Below are 17,357 nucleotides of genomic sequence, written 5' to 3'. Positions count from 1 at the left end.
AATTCCAACTCTTAATATCTGTACTACTTCAGATAATTTTGAAGAACTCCATACTTTCACATATTTTTAAGATGACATCTAAAATGTTACATTATACATTCAAATAAAGTCTTTTTTTTTGCAATAGGAAATAGAAATGTTAAAAATTTTAAAAGATGACCTAAGATGAGGATTCCCCATAATTGGAATAAATATTTCATGGTATGACTTCTTAAAATAGATACTAGCTGCTTTACAGTTAACATATAGACACTGAATTTGTAAGGACTTAGGGGCGGGCGTTCTGCGCACTGGTGGAATCGCTGCTCGGGATGCTCACATCGCGCACTGTGGTGTCCGGTCTGAGTCCCAGCTGCTCTGCTTCTGATCCAGCTTCCTGCTATTATGCACCCTGGGAGGCAGCAGATGGTGACTCAAGTACTCAGGTCCCTGCCACACATGCAGAAGACCCGGATTTAATTTTGAGCAACTGGCTTCAGCTTGGCCTAGCCTTGGCTGCTGCAGGCATTTGGGGAGTGAACTGGCCCATGGAAGATCTCTGTCTTATTTTCTGTATATACATATAAAACTTTAAATCTGCCTTACTGGCTGGCGCCACAGCTCACTAGGCTAATCCTCCTCCTGTGGTGCCGGCACCCTGGGTTCTAGTCCCGGTCAGGGCGCCGGATTCTGTCCCAGTTGCTCCTCTTCCAGTCCAGCTCTCTGCTGTGGCTCGGGAAGGCAGTGGAGGATGGCCCAAGTGCTTGGGCCCTGCACCCGCATGGGAGACCAGGAAGAAGCACCTGGCTCCTGACTTTGGATTGGCGCAGGGCACCGGCCATAGCAGCCATTTGGGGGTGAACCAACGGAAGGAAGACCTTTCTCTCTGTCTCTCTCTCTCACTGTCTAACTCTACCTGTCAAAAAAAATCTGCCTTACTAACCTATATGTCTTTAGTTGATTCCAAATCATCACACACAAAAATAATACCCAAAGGGAGACAGGAAGCCCTATAGGTTCCAGAGACCTCAACTAAACCCTGTGGCTCACCCTAAACCTCACTCAAGTCTGAAGACCACTGTCTTAGCCAGTCCTGCTCACACCTGCCCCTTGAACTTCCACTCAGGTCTGAAAACCCAGACTGGGACAGACAGGGGAACCACAAGGCAGGGTCTGCCCCTTTCCCATGCCCCTCCTTCACAGCTGCCTGCCTAAGGGTCTGGGCTCACGAAGACCTGGTGACAATGCCCAGCTCAGGAATAGGCCCATGCCCTGGGGAGATGACCTTCTGCACTGAGCTGGAGAGTTTGGGGGCACAGGTGCAAAGGAGGGGCAGCTGGCAGCCAGCAGGTGCACTCCTCAGACTGATCCCCTCCCATTCCCCACTTTCTGGACTTTATCATCTATCCAGGTACTGCCACCCAGAGTTCTGCACACTGTTCATTCTCCAGCATCATCCCTCACGGCCTTGTGAGGAGGATGAGCCAGCGACTATGGGACTTGTTTCATAGGTAGCGAGAGCAGGGCCCAGAGAGGCTGCTGACTTGTCCCAAGTCCCACAGCTGGGGCAAAGCAGGAGCGCTTGCAAAGGACCCTTCCTTCTCCAAGAGCTGGGCGTTTCCCTCTGTCACCCCAGCCAATCACAGTCTGTGAGTGCTCCTGGGGGGAGGGCTCACCAGGCACCACTCCCCTCTGTGGCATTCATGCTACTTTGGAGGGAGTGTTGGGGGTAGGGGTGAGGCAGCCTTGTCACCTCTAGCTAGAGAGATGGCATGCGTCCTCTAGCCTTCCTGCTGGTCTAAGGGACTTTGACGAGCTGCTGCTGCCCCCGAGCAAGAAGGCATCACAGAGATCACAGCTGAAGCCGGGATGCAGGGACATGGAGGGGTGGCAGGGTGAGGGGGTGTGAGTATGCCAGTTCCCAACACACCAGCTGGAGGAGCCAGCCTGCACTGGCACAGGGATGAGCTGGGCTCCGTCAGACTCCAGCTCAGAGGGACCAGACCACAGACACCCAAGCCAAACGTCCTCCCCTGCACCGCCCCTCACCGAGGCAGTCGCGGGGACTTGCTGGTGTGGTGTTCCCTTCCGGAGGTGGCTGCTCCCTCTCCCCTCTGCCCTGCTGTGCTGACACGCCAGGCCCAGCTGCAGGTAGCTCTCAGCCAGACCACCGAATTCACCTGCCAAGTGCTGCTTCCGCTCTGCCTCCAACCCGCCCTAGAAAGCCTGTCATGTTCTTACCTAACATGCTGCACTGATGTCATCTCTCTCTATGTTTCAAAGTGCTGACCAAATCCAGGACATGCAGCCTGGGGTTCGAAGCTCTCCATGAGAGGACCCAACCTGGCTCCCAAGTCTCTGCCCCTATCCATCCCCCTCCCCCCAACCCCACACATTTAATGTTTTGGCCCAGCCGCATTGCTCCCCAGCCCTACCTGCTGCCTGCCCTGGCGCCTTTGTTCCTCCTCTGGGCCCCTTCCCTCCCCCGGAGCCCTCCTGCTTGTCAACCCCTCTGCCCACCAGAACTCTCCTCGTCCTTCCAGGCCCAGCTCCAAAGCCCCCTCAGCCAGAGAGCTGGCCCCAGCAGCCTTCCCCTCCCCTCCTCCTCATCTGACTTATTCTTCTAGGGACTCCATTAACACTTGCAGAGCTTCGTCACGTGCCTTGTGCCATGAAGACAAGGATGAACAACTCCCGCCTTCTAACTCCGAGGCCTTGCTGACTCAGGACACAGTTGCACAAATAATGTACAGGAGGCTCTGTGCTACAGCAGAGGGGTGTGTGTGTGTGTGTGTGTGTGTGTGGTGGCAATAGGGGTGGGGGAACATGTTGAGAGGCTCAGAGCAAAGGTGGGTGGGCAGGGATAGGCTTTGGAAAGGAGGCAACAGTCAGGTGGGGCTGATGGCAGAGCCCTGGATGCCCAGGGACTTGGAACTGCGTCTTGTAAACAAACGAGAGCCAAGAAAAGGCCTTGAGCAAGAGTGAGTGACATGTTCCATTTTTCCAAGAAGGTAACGTGCAGCAGCTTATGGGAAAGATCTGGTGTTTTCTATAAGAGAGTGTGTGTGGGGGTAGGGTTCTCATAGGCTCTAGCATCATTTCACTGGGTCTTGACATGCAGGCCCACGTTCCCTCCACCCTCCTGGTCCTAGAGCAGGAGCCTGGGTCTCCCTTGAGGGCAGTGCCTAGTTCAGAGAGCCTGGCACACTGATGACACTGGGCAGAGCTGCTGGGTTTATTAGCGAACAATTGGGCTCGCAGAATGCAGATGCAATGGAGCCTCCTGGGCCTCTCCAGGGGCACCGTGGAGCAGGGCCGCACTGCCTGGTCTGCAGAGAGTCACTCACCCGTCAGACAGGACGCCCTCCGCGATCTCACACACCAGCACAAAGAGCAGCATGAAGGTCAGGATCCAGCGCAGGTTGTGCCCGGGGAAGTGTAGCCATGTGCTATGGTGGATGTGCACCTTGGAGCTCTGGCTGCCCCATCCTGCAGGGGAGAAACGGGAAGAGATAGGACGCCTCGCCCACCTAGCGGGTGGGTAAGGAGAGTGCACTCCTGCACACCTGTGCTTGAGAATCCCCAAAGCTGGCACACAGGGTGTACAGCTGGGACCCACTCAGGCTGCTTCCGTGTGTGTGTGGGGTGGGGGGTTGTATGCTGATGGCTTATGTGACAAGCCATGGGGAAATTGGTTGAAGACAGAAGTGTGAACATCACTCTTTTTTCCTATTGTTGATACACATATGAACATCGTTGCAAATGTTCCCTTGGGCAATAACCAGTAACTCAAATTCTGCAGCAAACTCTTGGACATTTATTTGGCCACCCATCTTTGTTTTCCTCCCCAAATCTTGATATGACATTTATGATTTGCTCCTTAAATCTGTTATTTTATTTATTTGCAAGGAGGGGGGAGATGTTCTCATTCACTGCTTTACTCCCCAAATGCCCACAACAGCCATGGCTGGGCTAGGCTTGGGCCAAGAGCAGGGAAAGAAATCAGGTCTCCCATGTTCCTGGCAGCTACCCCAGGTACTTGAACCATCCACCGCTGTGTCCCAAGGTGCACATTAGCAAGAAGCTGCAACGGGGAGTGGAGCCAGGACTGGAACCCAAGCGTTGGGCTGAGGGGATATAGGCTTCTCACGCTGCGCCTTGTCCGCCCCGAATCCGCTTCTTGTCTTAAAGTGAATGAACACGTTTTGGGGAGGCAGGGGGCACCCTGTGAGTGGATTGAGCTGATTGGCCTGGAGAGTCAGGTTTAGAGAAAGGTGAGGGGGATTCTAGTGAAGAGACGCACCCAACTTTGCAGAACACTTTCAAATAGGGGTGCTGGGGCCCCACCAGGGTCGCTGCGTCGCAAGTCAGAGCCGCCTCGCGCAGAGCTAAGTTCCGAGCGCTCCAGAGACGCGCGTCCGAGTTGGGTAACGGACCGGGCTCCAGGTCCCCAGCGCCCGCTTCTCCCGGCCAGGGGCGCGCGGGGCCCCGGGATTATCAGGCTACGGACCACAGTCCGGCCCGGCTCCGAAGAAGCGCAGGGGTCCAAATGGCCTCCACCCCGGCTCCCGAGCACAGGCTGAGCTCGGCTGCGGCTGACTGGGAGGGTGCCCTGGGGGAGGGGTGACCCGCTTCCTTCTCCCTGCTCCACTGAGGGTCTGGCGCGACTCCCTCCCGACCCCCCAGCGCGTGCAGGGACCTCCGCTCTCTTTCTCCATCCCTGCGGTGCCCGTGCAGAGGCACAACTTGGAGATCCCTTGGGTCAAGGTCCGCTGGGATTGGCAAGCGTGCGGGGGCACCCCCAGGGAGTGAAGGGATGAACGGGTGTGCTAGTGCGGGGTCCGGCGGGCAGACCGCGGGGCAGGGGGACCCGGGAGGGTGGCGAGCGGCGGTGGCGGGGCCGGAAGGGCCGCGGAGCCGTGAGGCGCGCACAGCGCCTCCTCCCCCGCCCTGCCCCGCGGCCCGCGGCGCGCTCACCGATGAAGAGGATGGGGAAGGTGATGAAGAGCAGGAAGACGTGCGGCACCACATTGAGCGCGTCCACGAAGCAGCCGTTGTTGAGGACGCCCTGGTCCACCCGGTAGGCGGCCGAATGGTTCTCGCTGCCGCAGAAGGCCAGGGGCATGGCGGCGGGCGCGGGCTGGGCTGCGGCTGGCTCCGTGCGTCTCCCGTGCCGCTGTCCCTCGCAGCTCCGCCGCCCCGCTAGGCCGCCAGGCCCCCGCCCCCCGCGGGCCCCGCCCCGCCCCGCCCCGGGCCACCACCTGCGGGGCCCGGGGGGCGGCGCGGAACCGGAGCTGGCGCCCCTCGCCGGGGCCCGCGTTCCCCCGACACCGCCCGCGCTCCCAGGTGTGCGCTGGGGTCGCTCCCAGAGAGCTCGCTGCGCGCGTGCGCCGGCGACAGGCGGCAGACTGGGAGTGGGGTGGTGGGCGCGCTCGAGTCTGGTGGCGGGTGGCTGTGGGGAGTTCAGAAGACCGGAGGAGGGTCCGTGGGAACCGGAGAGGGCGGGCTCGCGGTCCGGAGCGTGAGCTCACCTGGGCAGGGCGAGCTTGGTTGATGGTGGGGTCCCAGTGGGCAGAATAGCACGAGCCCCACCTCTGTGGATGAGAAAAGCCGTGAAACACTTTACTTTTGGGGACTGGGCGGGTGAGGGGGTGGGGATTTGGAAATTGTCAAAAGTGGTCGGGTGCGTGGGGCGCTGCTGAGGTCTTAACAGAGTATCCGCTGCTTTTACACGGGATTTCAGAGCACTCCTGCTGAGTACAGGATTTTAAAAACTTCCATTTAAAAGCTGAAAACCGGGGAGCAGGCAGGTAACATGACTGACCCAAGGCTCTGCTTCCTAGAGAGATTCCCAGGGGATTGTGGTCCACAAAAGTTTGTATGGCAGGCAGGGAGAATAGAAGATAGGATTTTTCGGGGAGATGTGACAAGAGCTTGCTGAGGTAGGGAGCAGTTGTGTTCCCAGGAAGGGTCAGGAAGACACCAAGCGAAAACCTTTTCCCTACAGGCATCTCTGAGCCTGTGCTGGGGCTGCCCTAAGTGAGATGTCACCTAGAGCCTGGGCCCTGCCCAAGGTCCCCACAGAAGCCAGGGCCCAGGGCCCCAGGGGGCAGGCACGGGAGTGGCACAGCCTGGGGAGGACAGGGACTCAGGGTGCAAAGGCCTTGGACAGTCTCTGACTTGCGGGGAATCTCTTTGAAACCAGATATTTCTAACAGCTTCAGGCAGAACCTTGAAACTTCGGTGGGCTTGAATGCTCCCCACAGCAGCAGGGACAGGAGTTAGAACAATGCTTTGTGGTCATACCAGGTAAAAAGCTTGAAACAAGATCGAGTGTCTCCTTTGTTTCTAGCCCACTAAATATGTATGTTCGGGGCTGGCATAGTGGCACAGCAGGTAAAGCTGCCACTTTCAATGCTGTCATCCCATATAGGCATCAGTTCCAGTCCTGGTTGTTCCACTTCCAGTCCAGCTAATGTCTGTGGGAAAGCAGCAGAAGATGGCCCAAGTGCCTGGGCCCCTGCACCCATGTTGGAGACCTGGATAGTGTTCTAGGCTACTGACTTTGGCCTGGCCCGGCCCTAGCTGTGGTGGCCATTTGGGGAGTGAACCAAGGGATGGGAGATCTCTGTCTCCCTCCCCCACTCTCTGAAACTCTGCCTTTATAATAAATAAAAAAAAAATTCATCTTTAAATATGTATGTTTGAGTGTGAGCCCGCAAGGGGCAGCTTGACTCAATGAGTTAGGATGGCGTTCAGTGTGTGTTAGTGACTGTTACTGTGGTGGTTATTATTGGTGCCTTTTTTAAAAAATGAGATACCTGGGACTGGCACTGTGGCATAGTAGGTAAAAGCACCACTTGTAGTGCCAGAATCCCATGTGTGCGCTGGTTCAAGTCCCAGCTGCTCCTCTTCCAATCCAGTTTTCTGCTATGACCTGGGAAGGCCGTAGAGAATGGTCCAAGTCCTTTGGCCCCTGCACCCCTATGTGAGACCCGAAAGAAGCTCCTGGCTCTTGGCTTTGGATTGGCCGAGCTCTGATTGTTGTGGCCATTTGGGGAGTGAGCCAGTGGATGGAAGACATCTCTCTCTCTCTGCCTCTGTCTCTCTGTAACTCTCTGCCTTTCAAATAAATAAATAAATTTAAAAATAAAAAAATAAAAATGAGATAACCAAGGTTCAGAGAGATGCAATGCTGTGCCCATGGTCACCCAGCAAGATTTTGTCTTTTAGGGTTTTTTTTTTTTTGTTCCAAATTTTCTCATGCTTTCTGCGGTGGTATTTGTTTTTGTGGCAACAAGTCCAGTTTCCATGTTTTCTGTCATGCTTTCTTGTTAGTATTAGGCTCCTGGGCCCACAGTGAGATCTGGCCAAAGATGGCACACTGGTCCGTCAGTTTGTCAGTGCGTTGTGGTGTTCACGCGATGATGGAAGTGCTGCTGTCCCGGTCCAGGTCCATCCCGTCGCTGTGTGGCTGTAACAGCCGTTTGTTTTTTAGGAACAGGCATTCCTGGTTCTGCCTCCTGCACTGCCAGTTGTGTGATTTGGGACAGGTCATCATTCTGCACTTCAGTTTCCTCAATCCACCATGGAAAAGAGAATATGGGTTAAAATGAGGTCATGGCTGCCGGTGTGCTGTGTAAATGGGGGGGTGGGGGGTGGGCCAAGCTACTTTGTCCCCTGTGTGAGTGCACGTGGCAGTTCACCAGTCAGGGAGGGTTATTTAGAGGCTCTCCTTTATCATACTCTGCATAGACAACTTCTTCTGGGCCATTTAATTTTTTTTTTTTTAACTTGTTTGGGAGGTAGAGAGCGAGCATGCAAGAGCAAGCTCCCGTTCGCTGGTTCATTCCCCAAATGCCTGCAAAGGCTGGAGCTGGGCCAGGGCCAGAGCACATTCCAGATCTCCCCCCTGGGTGGCAGGAACCTGATTACCTGAGCCATCACCGCTGCTGCCTTCCATTAGTGGGAAGCTGGAGTCGGGAATAGAGCTGGGAATTGAACCTGCATGCTCTGATGTGGGCATTCTGAACCGCTAGGTTAAATGCCCATCTAAAATGAACAAAAGTCCCGTCCAGCCCAAGCTGGATGCAAGCTTTAAGCACTATTAAGGATGCATCATGTGGGCATCAGGTAGTGTTAGGTCTGTAGTCCCAGGGGCCTGTGTCTGCCACGTCCAGCACAAGCCTGCTGTGTGCCCACAGATGCCACCTTCCCCGCACGCAGTGAGAGGTACTCAGAAAGCAGTGTGCAGTCAGGTGCACAGGGACATCGTCTGAGGCACGCGTTGTAATCCTGGGATCAACTCAAATGCTCCTCTCTGCGGGTCAAAACACACACAGGGGCTACTGCTGCCCATAGTGGGGGATACTGCGGGGCCAGTCCAGAGAATAAAGAGGTACAGCAGGTGCCTCAGGGAAGAGCCCATGGCTGTGATACCCATGGCCCTGGGTTGGCTCTGGGTCCCTGGGGCTTCCATGCACCCAGGATGCCGTCTGCTTTTCTTGCACGTGTCTGGAAGAAGGGCACAGGCTAGAAGCTTGCCAGGAGCCAGTGGACCCCCTTGGAGAGTTCTCAGCCCTTCTCCTTTGCAACATAAAAATCCTGGACTGAATTTGGGAGACTGGATTCTCGTTCTCAAAGGTGCAGGGGGAGTGTGGCTTCAGACACAGTGAAAGAAAGGGGCTGGTGCCCGGCTTCCAAAAAGTCCTTTCTGGCTCTTACAGTACTCTGTCTCTATGTGGCTGACGGGGTGTGCCAGTGACCATGGCAGAAGGGGTCATCCTGATGACAGGGACCTGGACAGGTGCCCCTGTCAGGCTCAGCACAGTCTCAGCTGGCCAGGTCTGGAGGGGCAGAGTCCAGGCGAGGTGGGCACTGCTCACTAACCTGCCTTCCTCATTTCTTCCACAGCTGTGCCTCCCCCTATCACCCCAAGGCATCCATGCCAGCCCTCCAAGTCTGCCTGGACCCTCCCTCCCTCGTGGGCTGTGTGTGTGAGAAGTGGTGACACACAGAGGCCACCAGAGCCTGGCTTTACCCCTCTGTCAGTAGCTGATGGCTTCTTGCCTGCAACCCCAAGCTGCTCACTGATTTTGAAGTACCTGATAGAGCTCCAACCCAGTGCCCATCTGGCTTGATTGCTGTCTCTCTGCAAGGTAGGCGATAGAACCATCGCTGTGCAGTGGGGAGCAAGGCAGAGAGGCAAACTCGGTCGTCCAACATCACCCGGCAAAGTAGGTGGTGTAGACCAGGTTCCTACTGGCGTCATCTGTCTGAGAGACAGGTGTGGATGCGGGTGGGATAAATGCAGAAGGCAAAAGGAGGAGTGGGAATCAGCGCTTTGCAAGGTGTGATGTGGGGCTGGGGGGGCTTGTGCGGCAGTGGTGTCCAGCAGAGCCACAATGGAATGACTGGTTCCACCTCCACAAAGTCCTATCCCCAAGATAATGGCATTAGGAGGTGAGGCCTTTGGGAGGTGATTACATCCTGAGGGCAGGGCCCTTATGCATGGGATTAGAACCCCCCCCCCCCCCCCCAGTCTGCTCCTTCCACCGTGTGGGGTTACAGTGAGAAGACAGCCGTCCCTGAGGGCTCTCAACAGATACCACACCTGCCAGCACCTAGCCCTTGCTGCCGGCCTCCAGACTGTGAGAAACGACTCTCTGTGGTTTCCAAGACACCTATTTCAGGGTATTGTTTGTGATGGCAGCAGGAAGGGCCTCCAGCACTGGTGAAACCTACTGTGGGAGTGGCTGAGACGTGTGTGTGTGTGTGTGTGTGTGTGTGTGTGAGGAGGGAGGCACACCCCTCCCTCCGGGCAAAGGGGAGCGACCTGGAGACAGCGACACTCACCTGCTGCAGTGCCTCCCTCAGGCCTCATGGAGAGCCAGATCTATTTTTAGCTAGACTCTATTAAACATTGACACTGGTGAATAGAGTCAATGCCGTTTGTTATTTTCTGGGTCCTATTTCATCGCGTGTGTGTCCTGGAGCGCCAGCACAGGACAGGGTCTTTGATCAGAAAGAGCCAGGTCGGTGGCTCGGAGAGGAGCGTCCCATTGTCCTTTGGAGCCAGAGAGATCACCTCAGCCCCTCGGCCCATCCAGAGACCAGCCCGTGGTCTCTGCTCCCAGGGAAAAAAAAAAAAAAAGTTGAGGAGGGGTGGGCAAGTTGGGACTAGACCTTGCACGTGTCGTGAGGGAGCCACCGGGTGTTTCCAGGATGAAGTGCGCTGAGGCCGGCTGGCTGGCTGCTGCTCTGGGATTTCCGGCTAAGGCTTCCCCACGTGGATTCTGCCCCTGACGGTTCACACTTAGGAAGCAGCCTGCTGTGTGTGCCCCACGCTGAGCGATGGAAGCTGAAGGCAGGGAGTCCAAAGGCCGTGCGGCCTCTTCTGTGGGGATGGTGCCCTCACTTCCCCTGGGCATCTCGCAGCCTGCTTCTTAATTCTCAACCCCGGGCTCACACGTCTCCTCCCAGTGGAGGCCTCCCTGTCCCTCTTCCAAAGTGGACCTACCTAAAGGTCCCTGCCCTGGATCCCCCAGCACCGTGGCTACTGTGTGCCAGGTTGAAGCCAGGAGTGCAGAACTCAATCCAGGTCTCCCACGTGGGTGGGCCTTCACCACTGCCTACCAGGGTGCACGTTAGCAGGAAGCTGGAACCAGGAGTGGAGCTGGGACTTGAACCCAGGCAACCTGATATGGGATGCAGGCATCCCAAACACTGCTTTTTGTTGTTGTTGTTGTTAATATTTTTATTTATTTATTTATTTAAGAGGCAGAGTTACAGACAGAGAGAGAGGGAGAGACAGAGAGAAAGGTCTTCCATCCACTGGCTCACTCCCCAAATGGCCGTAGTGGCCTGATCTGGCTGATCTGAAGCCAGGAGCCAGGAGCTTCTTCCAGGTCTTCCACATGGGCGCAGGGGCCCAAGGACTTGGTCCATCTTCTACTGCTTTCCCAGGTCATTAGCAGAGAGCTAGATCGGAAGAGGTGCAGGTGGGACATGAACTGGCACCTATATGGGATGCTGGTGTTGCAGGTGGAGGCTTGGCCCACTATGCTGCAGCACCAGCACCCCAAGTGGTGTTTTAACCACTGGACCAAACATCTGCCCCTTTGTTTCTGGCAGATTAATTTTCATCCATTTGTTTGTTTGTTTAGAGATTTATTTATTTGAAAGTCAGAGTTACACAGAGAGAGAAGGAGAGGCAGAGAGAGAGAGAGAGAGAGAGAGAGAGAGGTCTTCCATCTGCTGATTCATTCCCCAATTGGCAGCAATGGCTGGAGCTGCGCCGATCTGAAGCCAGGAGCCAGGAGCTTCTCCTGGATCTCCCACGCGGGTGCAGGAGCCTAAGCACTTGGGCCATCTTCTACTGTTTTCCCAGGCCATAGCTGAGAGCTGGATTGGAAGTGCAGCAGCCGGGACTTGAACCAGCACCCATATGGGATGCTGGCACTGCAGGCGGTGGCTTTACCCACTATGCCGGACCCTCTATCCACTTAGTGACACATTTATTTTGAGTCATTGCCGGGTGCTGTGGTTTTGAGCCAATTGCTGGAGATAACGTGATGGGTACAGGAACTGCTGCACCTGAGGAGCTCACAGCTGGTCTTTTGGAAACTCCTACCACTAAGGTTCTTGTTTCTTTTAATCTTCATCCTTCCATGAGAGTGACTTAACCTCCTTGTGTCATGAACACTTCTGAGAACCTGATAAGAACTTTGAACTCTTTCTCCCAAAGGGGACCCAAACACTGGGATTTCAGACCCCTCCCAAATCCACCTGTGGACGCTGAGGTAGGGACTGGGACCTGAGGTGACTCTGGGCTGTTGGGCTCTTGAATTGCATGGCGGCTTTGGAGCTGCATCAGGTAAGAGCTTGCTCCATGGCATCTGTCAGGCGAGGGACGCGGCCTGAGCTGACTTGCTGGCAGGGCATAGCCCTTGGCTGATGGAGAGAGTGGCTGCTGGCATTGCAGACAGGCAGATGGTGAGAGACTCAGCTTCTTCGGAGGTGGCTGCCTGCACCGGGGGCCAGTGATGCTCGCCAGCAACGAGCCACTGTCTGCACCCTGTAGCCAATGCACTTCTAACGCGAATGTGTACTGCGTGAAACACAACCTCTGTGGATTTCTCAGTGCTCCTGTAAGGATCCCCCCGAGACTGGGAAATGTGCATGTTGTAAAGAGAGGGATATTTGCCTTCCTGGTCCCTGAAGGCAGTGTTGTCCTTCACAGCCAGTGAGAGTTACACCTGCAGCTATTTGTCTAGTTCATGGTCTGTTCCCAAAGGATAATGCAACATTCCCAGCGGTTCCACTTCAGGGGGTTCCCGTATCCCCAGAAGCACCCCTGTTCACAGCAGCACTGTCACAGTAGCCAAGAGGTGTTCACTAAGAGGTGGGTGCAGTACTCATAACGGAGTCTAGTCGTTCAATGGAATATGATCCAGCCCTGAAAAGGAAGGAAATCCGGGGGCTGGTGTTGTGGTGCAGCGAGTTAAGCCACCTCCTGCAACACCAGCATCCCACATGGGTGCCAGTTTGAGACCTGGCTGCTCCACTTCCAATCCAGCTCCCTGCTGATGTGCCTGGGAAAGCAGCAAAGGATGGCCTAGGTACTTCGGCCCCTGCAACCCCATGGGAGACCTGGAAGAGCCTCCTGGCTCCTGGCTTTGGCCTGGCAAGCCCCGGATGTTATGACTATTTGGGGAGTGAACCAGCAGATGGAAGACCTCTCTCTCTCTGTCTCTCTCTCTCTCTCTCTGTGTAACTCTACCTTTCAAATAAATAAATCTTTTTTAAAAAGGACATCCCAGTAGTGCTACCAGGTGGATGAGCTTTGAGGACATTATGCTGAGTGAAATCTGTGGGCACACCAGGAGAAATGGCGTTGCTTCTACTGACGTGAGGCACAGACAGCAGCCAAGGTCATAGGGCTGGAAGGTAGCATGGTGCTTGCCAGGGACCGGGTGGTGGGGGGAGGGATGGGCTGTTGCTGTTCAATCACTACTGAGTTTCAGGTTTGCAAGATGGAAAGAATTTTGGAGCTGGATGGTGATGATGATTGTCCAACAATGTGTGTGCATTTAATACAACCGAACTGTACACTTAACCATGAGTAAGATAGCAAGTTTCATGCTATGTGTATATTACTACAATTTAAAAACAACAACAACAACAAGTTAGGAAAACCTCTCTTATCCCGAGGAGGCCAAAGGGACACTGCCAGGACTAGGTGCCTAGGTGAAGCCCCCAGGGTGCCGGAGACTACAGCCTACTCGCCCTGGGCGGTTACGTTGCAGAACGTTAGGATGACAAGCCGAGGTTCCTGCTGCCACTTCTCAAAGAAGCAAGGGTGTTTCTTCCCTTCCTCTCTGTTTGAAGGAGAAGGGGAGATGGCCACCTGTCTCCCGTGTGGGAGCTTTTTCCACTCGACCTCCATCACCATCGCCCTTAGGGTGAGGTCTGGGGCAGGGGGGCCCGTGCGCCTATGATTTACCATGAGGTAAAAGGCAGGAAGCATCTCTCGGTTCCACCTCATGTGTGCATTCAGCATAAAGGTAATAAAGATGAATATAAAAAGCCTGACATGTAGATGTACGCACGCACGCACACACACACAGGCGTGCATCCTGCCGGTGGCTCTGTACGGCCAGGTGCGGGGAGGGCTTTTTGCCCTGGTGCAGCCTGGAGAGGGGCAAGGCCTCTGCCCCCTGGCTCCAGGTCTAAGGGTGGGGCACAGGGGCCGTGTCAGGAACCACTCTTTGCCTCAGAGATCACCTGTAGGGAGCTCCTTGCTCTGAGCTGAAAAGGGCCCCAGGATTCTCTTTTCTATAGTGTCTATCCCAGATTTTTAAAAATTATTCATTTGAGACCCAAGAACTGTTTCTAAGCAGTTTATCTGTATTTTATTTTTGTTAAAGATTTATTTATTTGAAAGGCAGAAATACAGAGAGAGAGAGAGAGACAGAGACAGAGACAGAGAGAGACAGAGAGACAGAGAGATCTTTCATCTACTGGTTTACTCCCCAGATGGCTCAATCAGCCAGGGCTGGGCCAGGCCCAAGCCAGGAACCAGGAGCTTAATCCAAGTCTCTCACAGGGGTGGCAGGGGCCCAAACACTTGGGCCATCTTCTGCTGCTTTTCCTAGTCCTTTAGCAGGGAACTGGATTAGAAGTGGAGCAGTGTGGATATAAACTGGTGCCCATATGGGATGCAGGCACCTGCTTAACCTGCTACACAACACCGGCCCCATCTGTACTTTTTTAAAAATTAATTATTTATATATTTGAAAGGCAGAGTGACATAGACAGAAAGATAAATAGAGAGAGAGAGGGAGAGAGAGAAAACTCCCATCTGCAGGTTCACTTCCCAATGCCTGCAATGGCCAGGGCTGGGCAGGGGCCAGAGCCAGTAACCCAATCCAGGTCTCCCATGTGGGTGGCAGGAGCCCAGTTACCTGAGCCATCACCACTGTCTCCCAGGGTCTGCATTGGTGGGAAGCTGGAGTTAGGAGCCAGAGACAGGACTCAAACCCAGGCACTGAAATCTGGGATGCAGGCACACTGACCACTAGGCAAATCCGTGTTCCCGTGTCTCTTTTGGTCTTAACAATTAAATGAAGTGGATACTATTTCTAATCCTTTTTGTAGTTGAAGAGACTAAAATAGAGATTAATGTGCCCAAGGTCAGGTTTCTGTTCTCTCTTCTCAGAACATTTGGGGAACAAGTGTTGGAACTCCTGTATCATAGCACGTGGTGGGGGGGTCCTATGGGCAAAGAAGACCCTGCCACTACCCATTTCTTGACCCCAGTTTCTTGGTGGCTGAGCAGCTGGGAGTTAGTAAGGGTTCTATGCTCCTGGGGTCCTGAGCTGCAGGTCCCTTCCAGGCCAGGTCACAGAGAGGGGAAAGGGAAGAACAGGAGGAAAGGAGGGAAGGCAGGAGCCTAGGGGACAGGGTCCTTGGAGGACACCCCTCCGTGTCTTCCCAGAGCCCCTCCTCCTATAACAACACCCTAGTTTTCCTTTTGGAGTCCACTCTCCCCTTTCACTTGGTTGAGCTGGTCCCAGTGGGGCTGGCTCCAACCCCTGGCTACAGGAGTGGATATCTGACCAGGTCTGGCAGGCCAGGGGGTAGCCATACCCTTACCTTGAGCTAAGCAGAGCAAATCCTTAGCATTTTGCTGGGACTATCAAGCCAGAAGTGGGATTTTCCCACTGAGCTTGCCCTACCTGGTCAAATACGTCCAGAATGCTGGGGGCAACCTTGGCATCATGGGGAAAGAGCCATATGAAAAGCCAGCCAGCCAGAGGAGGGTAGAGCCGGGAGGTGGTGTGAGGGCTGTATTTACAGGCCACAGCACCCAGGTGTTTGGTTCGCCACGTCTGGGTATTGCTGTGAAGGCATTTTGTGAATGAGATTAACATTTAACTCGGTAGACTTTGAGTGATTGCCTTCCATATGTGTGTGGACCTCATCTAATCAGTGGAAGGCCTTAATGGATCAAAGACTGATGTCTCCGGAGCAAGAGGAAATCCTTCCAGCCCACACCGCCTCGGCTCTGCCTGCAGTGGCAGCGCTCCCTGGGTCCCAGCTGCAGGCCTGCCTTGCAGATTTTGGACTTAGCAACCTCCACAATTGTGTGAGCCCATTTCTTACAGCAACAACAACAACAACAACAAAATCTCTCTCTCTCTCTCTCAATATATATATATATATGTACATATTCAAAAGTACTTCCAAATATTTGTGGAAAATGGAATTCATGATGTTTTTTTTTATTTATTTATTAAGATGTACTTATTTATTTGAAAGGCAGAGTTAGAGAGAGAGAGAGAGAGAGAGAGAGAGAGAGAGAAGTCTTCCATCAGCTGGTTCACTCGCCAAACAGCCACAACAGCTGGAGTTGGGCCTATCCGAAGCCAGGAGCCAGGAGCTTCTTCCGGGTCTTCCACACAGGTGCAGGGGCCCAAGCACTTGGACCATCCTCTATTGCATTCCCAGCCAGCTCCCATATGGGATATGGCACTGCAGGTGGCAGCTTTACCCACTATGCCACAGCACCAGCCCCAGTGATGTTTATTTTGAAATCATGCATATAGGGCCAGTGGGTTAAACAGTGCCTGTGATATGGGCATCCCATATTGGAGCGCCTGTTTGAATTTCCACTGCTATGCTTCCAATCCAGCTCCTTGCTAATGCAACTGGGAAAGCAGCAGAAGATGGCCCAAGTGCTTGGGCTCCCACACCCACGTAGGAGACCTGGATGGAGTTCTGGGCTCCTGGCTTCATCCATTGTGGTCATTTGAGTAGTGAATGAATGGATGGAAGATCTCTCTTTCTCTGTAACTCTGCCTTTCAAAAATAAATCTTTAAAGAAAGTGAAATCCATGCCTATGAGGAATTTCAAAAATAGTATGGAAAAATGTACATTATGAAAAAAACCTGTGCATGAATTTCAGAATTTTCCTTGCACTGGCTGTTGGGAACATTTGGGGAGTAAACCAGTGGCTGGGGTGGGGGGGGCTCTCTGTCTCTGCCTCTCAAATAATAATAATAATAATAATAATAATGACAAAGAAAATACATTGCCAATGATACAAGTCAATGAAAAATTAGAATCCAATTTATAGACATCAATTTTGCCATAAACTTTTAAAAGTAGCCTCATATATATACAATTGCTCACATGTCTCTGGAGAATCTTGGCTAATCCAGATGGCCAGAATGGATTCCTGATGTCACTAAATTTTTTTAAAGATTTATTTATTTGAAAGGCAGAGTTACATTGAAAGAAAGAGTCAGAGAGCTCTTTCATCTGCAGGTTCACTCCCCAAATGGCCGCAATAACGGGGACTGGCCCAGAAGTGGAACTCCATCTGATCTCCTGTGTGGGTGCAGGGGTCCAAGCACTTGGGTCATCTTCCGCTGCTTTCCCAGGTGCATTAGCAGGGAGCTGGATCCGAAGTAGTGCGGCCAGGACCCATATGGAATGTCAGTGTCACTAATTTTTAACACCTGAATCCAGCCAAACCTGACATCAAGTACTCATGGATTTTTCACTTAAATGCCCCCCTTTGAGATCCATTTCTGTCCCTCCCAACCCAAGGGGTCCATCTGGAGCAGTGAGCTCACACTGAGCTCTGCCCATTGCTTCTATCTCCTGCACTCACTGCGGGCTGGAACCCTGGGTCCTGGAGTCGTACTGCTGCACCCTGGCTCTGCCACCTACCCTCTGCTTGACCTCAGGCGTGTGTGCACCTCCCAGGGTCCCTTGTAGTGAGTTAATGAGTTACTACCAGTCGGGGCCTCAGCCCAGTGCTTCTTACAATGAACGCCCAGTGCAGAGCCTCCTTGGCTTACGAGGGGCT

General features: G+C 53.8%; 2 protein-coding genes across 4 annotated transcripts in view; both read right to left on the bottom strand.

The window, feature by feature from the left end:
* ABCC8 (ATP binding cassette subfamily C member 8) overlaps positions 1 to 5,104 on the bottom strand; it is a 72,050-nt gene extending 66,946 nt beyond the window's left edge. For all 3 annotated transcript variants that reach the window (XM_062198093.1, XM_062198092.1, XM_062198094.1), the window contains exons 1-2: positions 4,957 to 5,104; positions 3,327 to 3,468 (exon numbers count right to left, since the gene is read on the bottom strand). In XM_062198093.1, the coding sequence (XP_062054077.1) occupies positions 3,327 to 3,468; positions 4,957 to 5,104 (290 nt within the window). The remainder of the gene's footprint in view (positions 1 to 3,326; positions 3,469 to 4,956) is intronic.
* Positions 5,105 to 9,203: 4,099 nt separating this feature from the next.
* The window catches only part of USH1C (USH1 protein network component harmonin), a 57,541-nt gene continuing 49,387 nt past the window's right edge, over positions 9,204 to 17,357 (bottom strand). Inside the window, exon 27 of the mRNA XM_062197500.1 lies at positions 9,204 to 9,254. Within this exon, the coding sequence (XP_062053484.1) occupies positions 9,204 to 9,254 (51 nt within the window). The remainder of the gene's footprint in view (positions 9,255 to 17,357) is intronic.

Source organism: Lepus europaeus, chromosome 7 (genome assembly GCF_033115175.1).
Source record: "Lepus europaeus isolate LE1 chromosome 7, mLepTim1.pri, whole genome shotgun sequence".
Lineage (NCBI taxonomy): Eukaryota > Metazoa > Chordata > Mammalia > Lagomorpha > Leporidae > Lepus > Lepus europaeus.
This window is presented reverse-complemented; position numbering and strand designations above follow the sequence as displayed.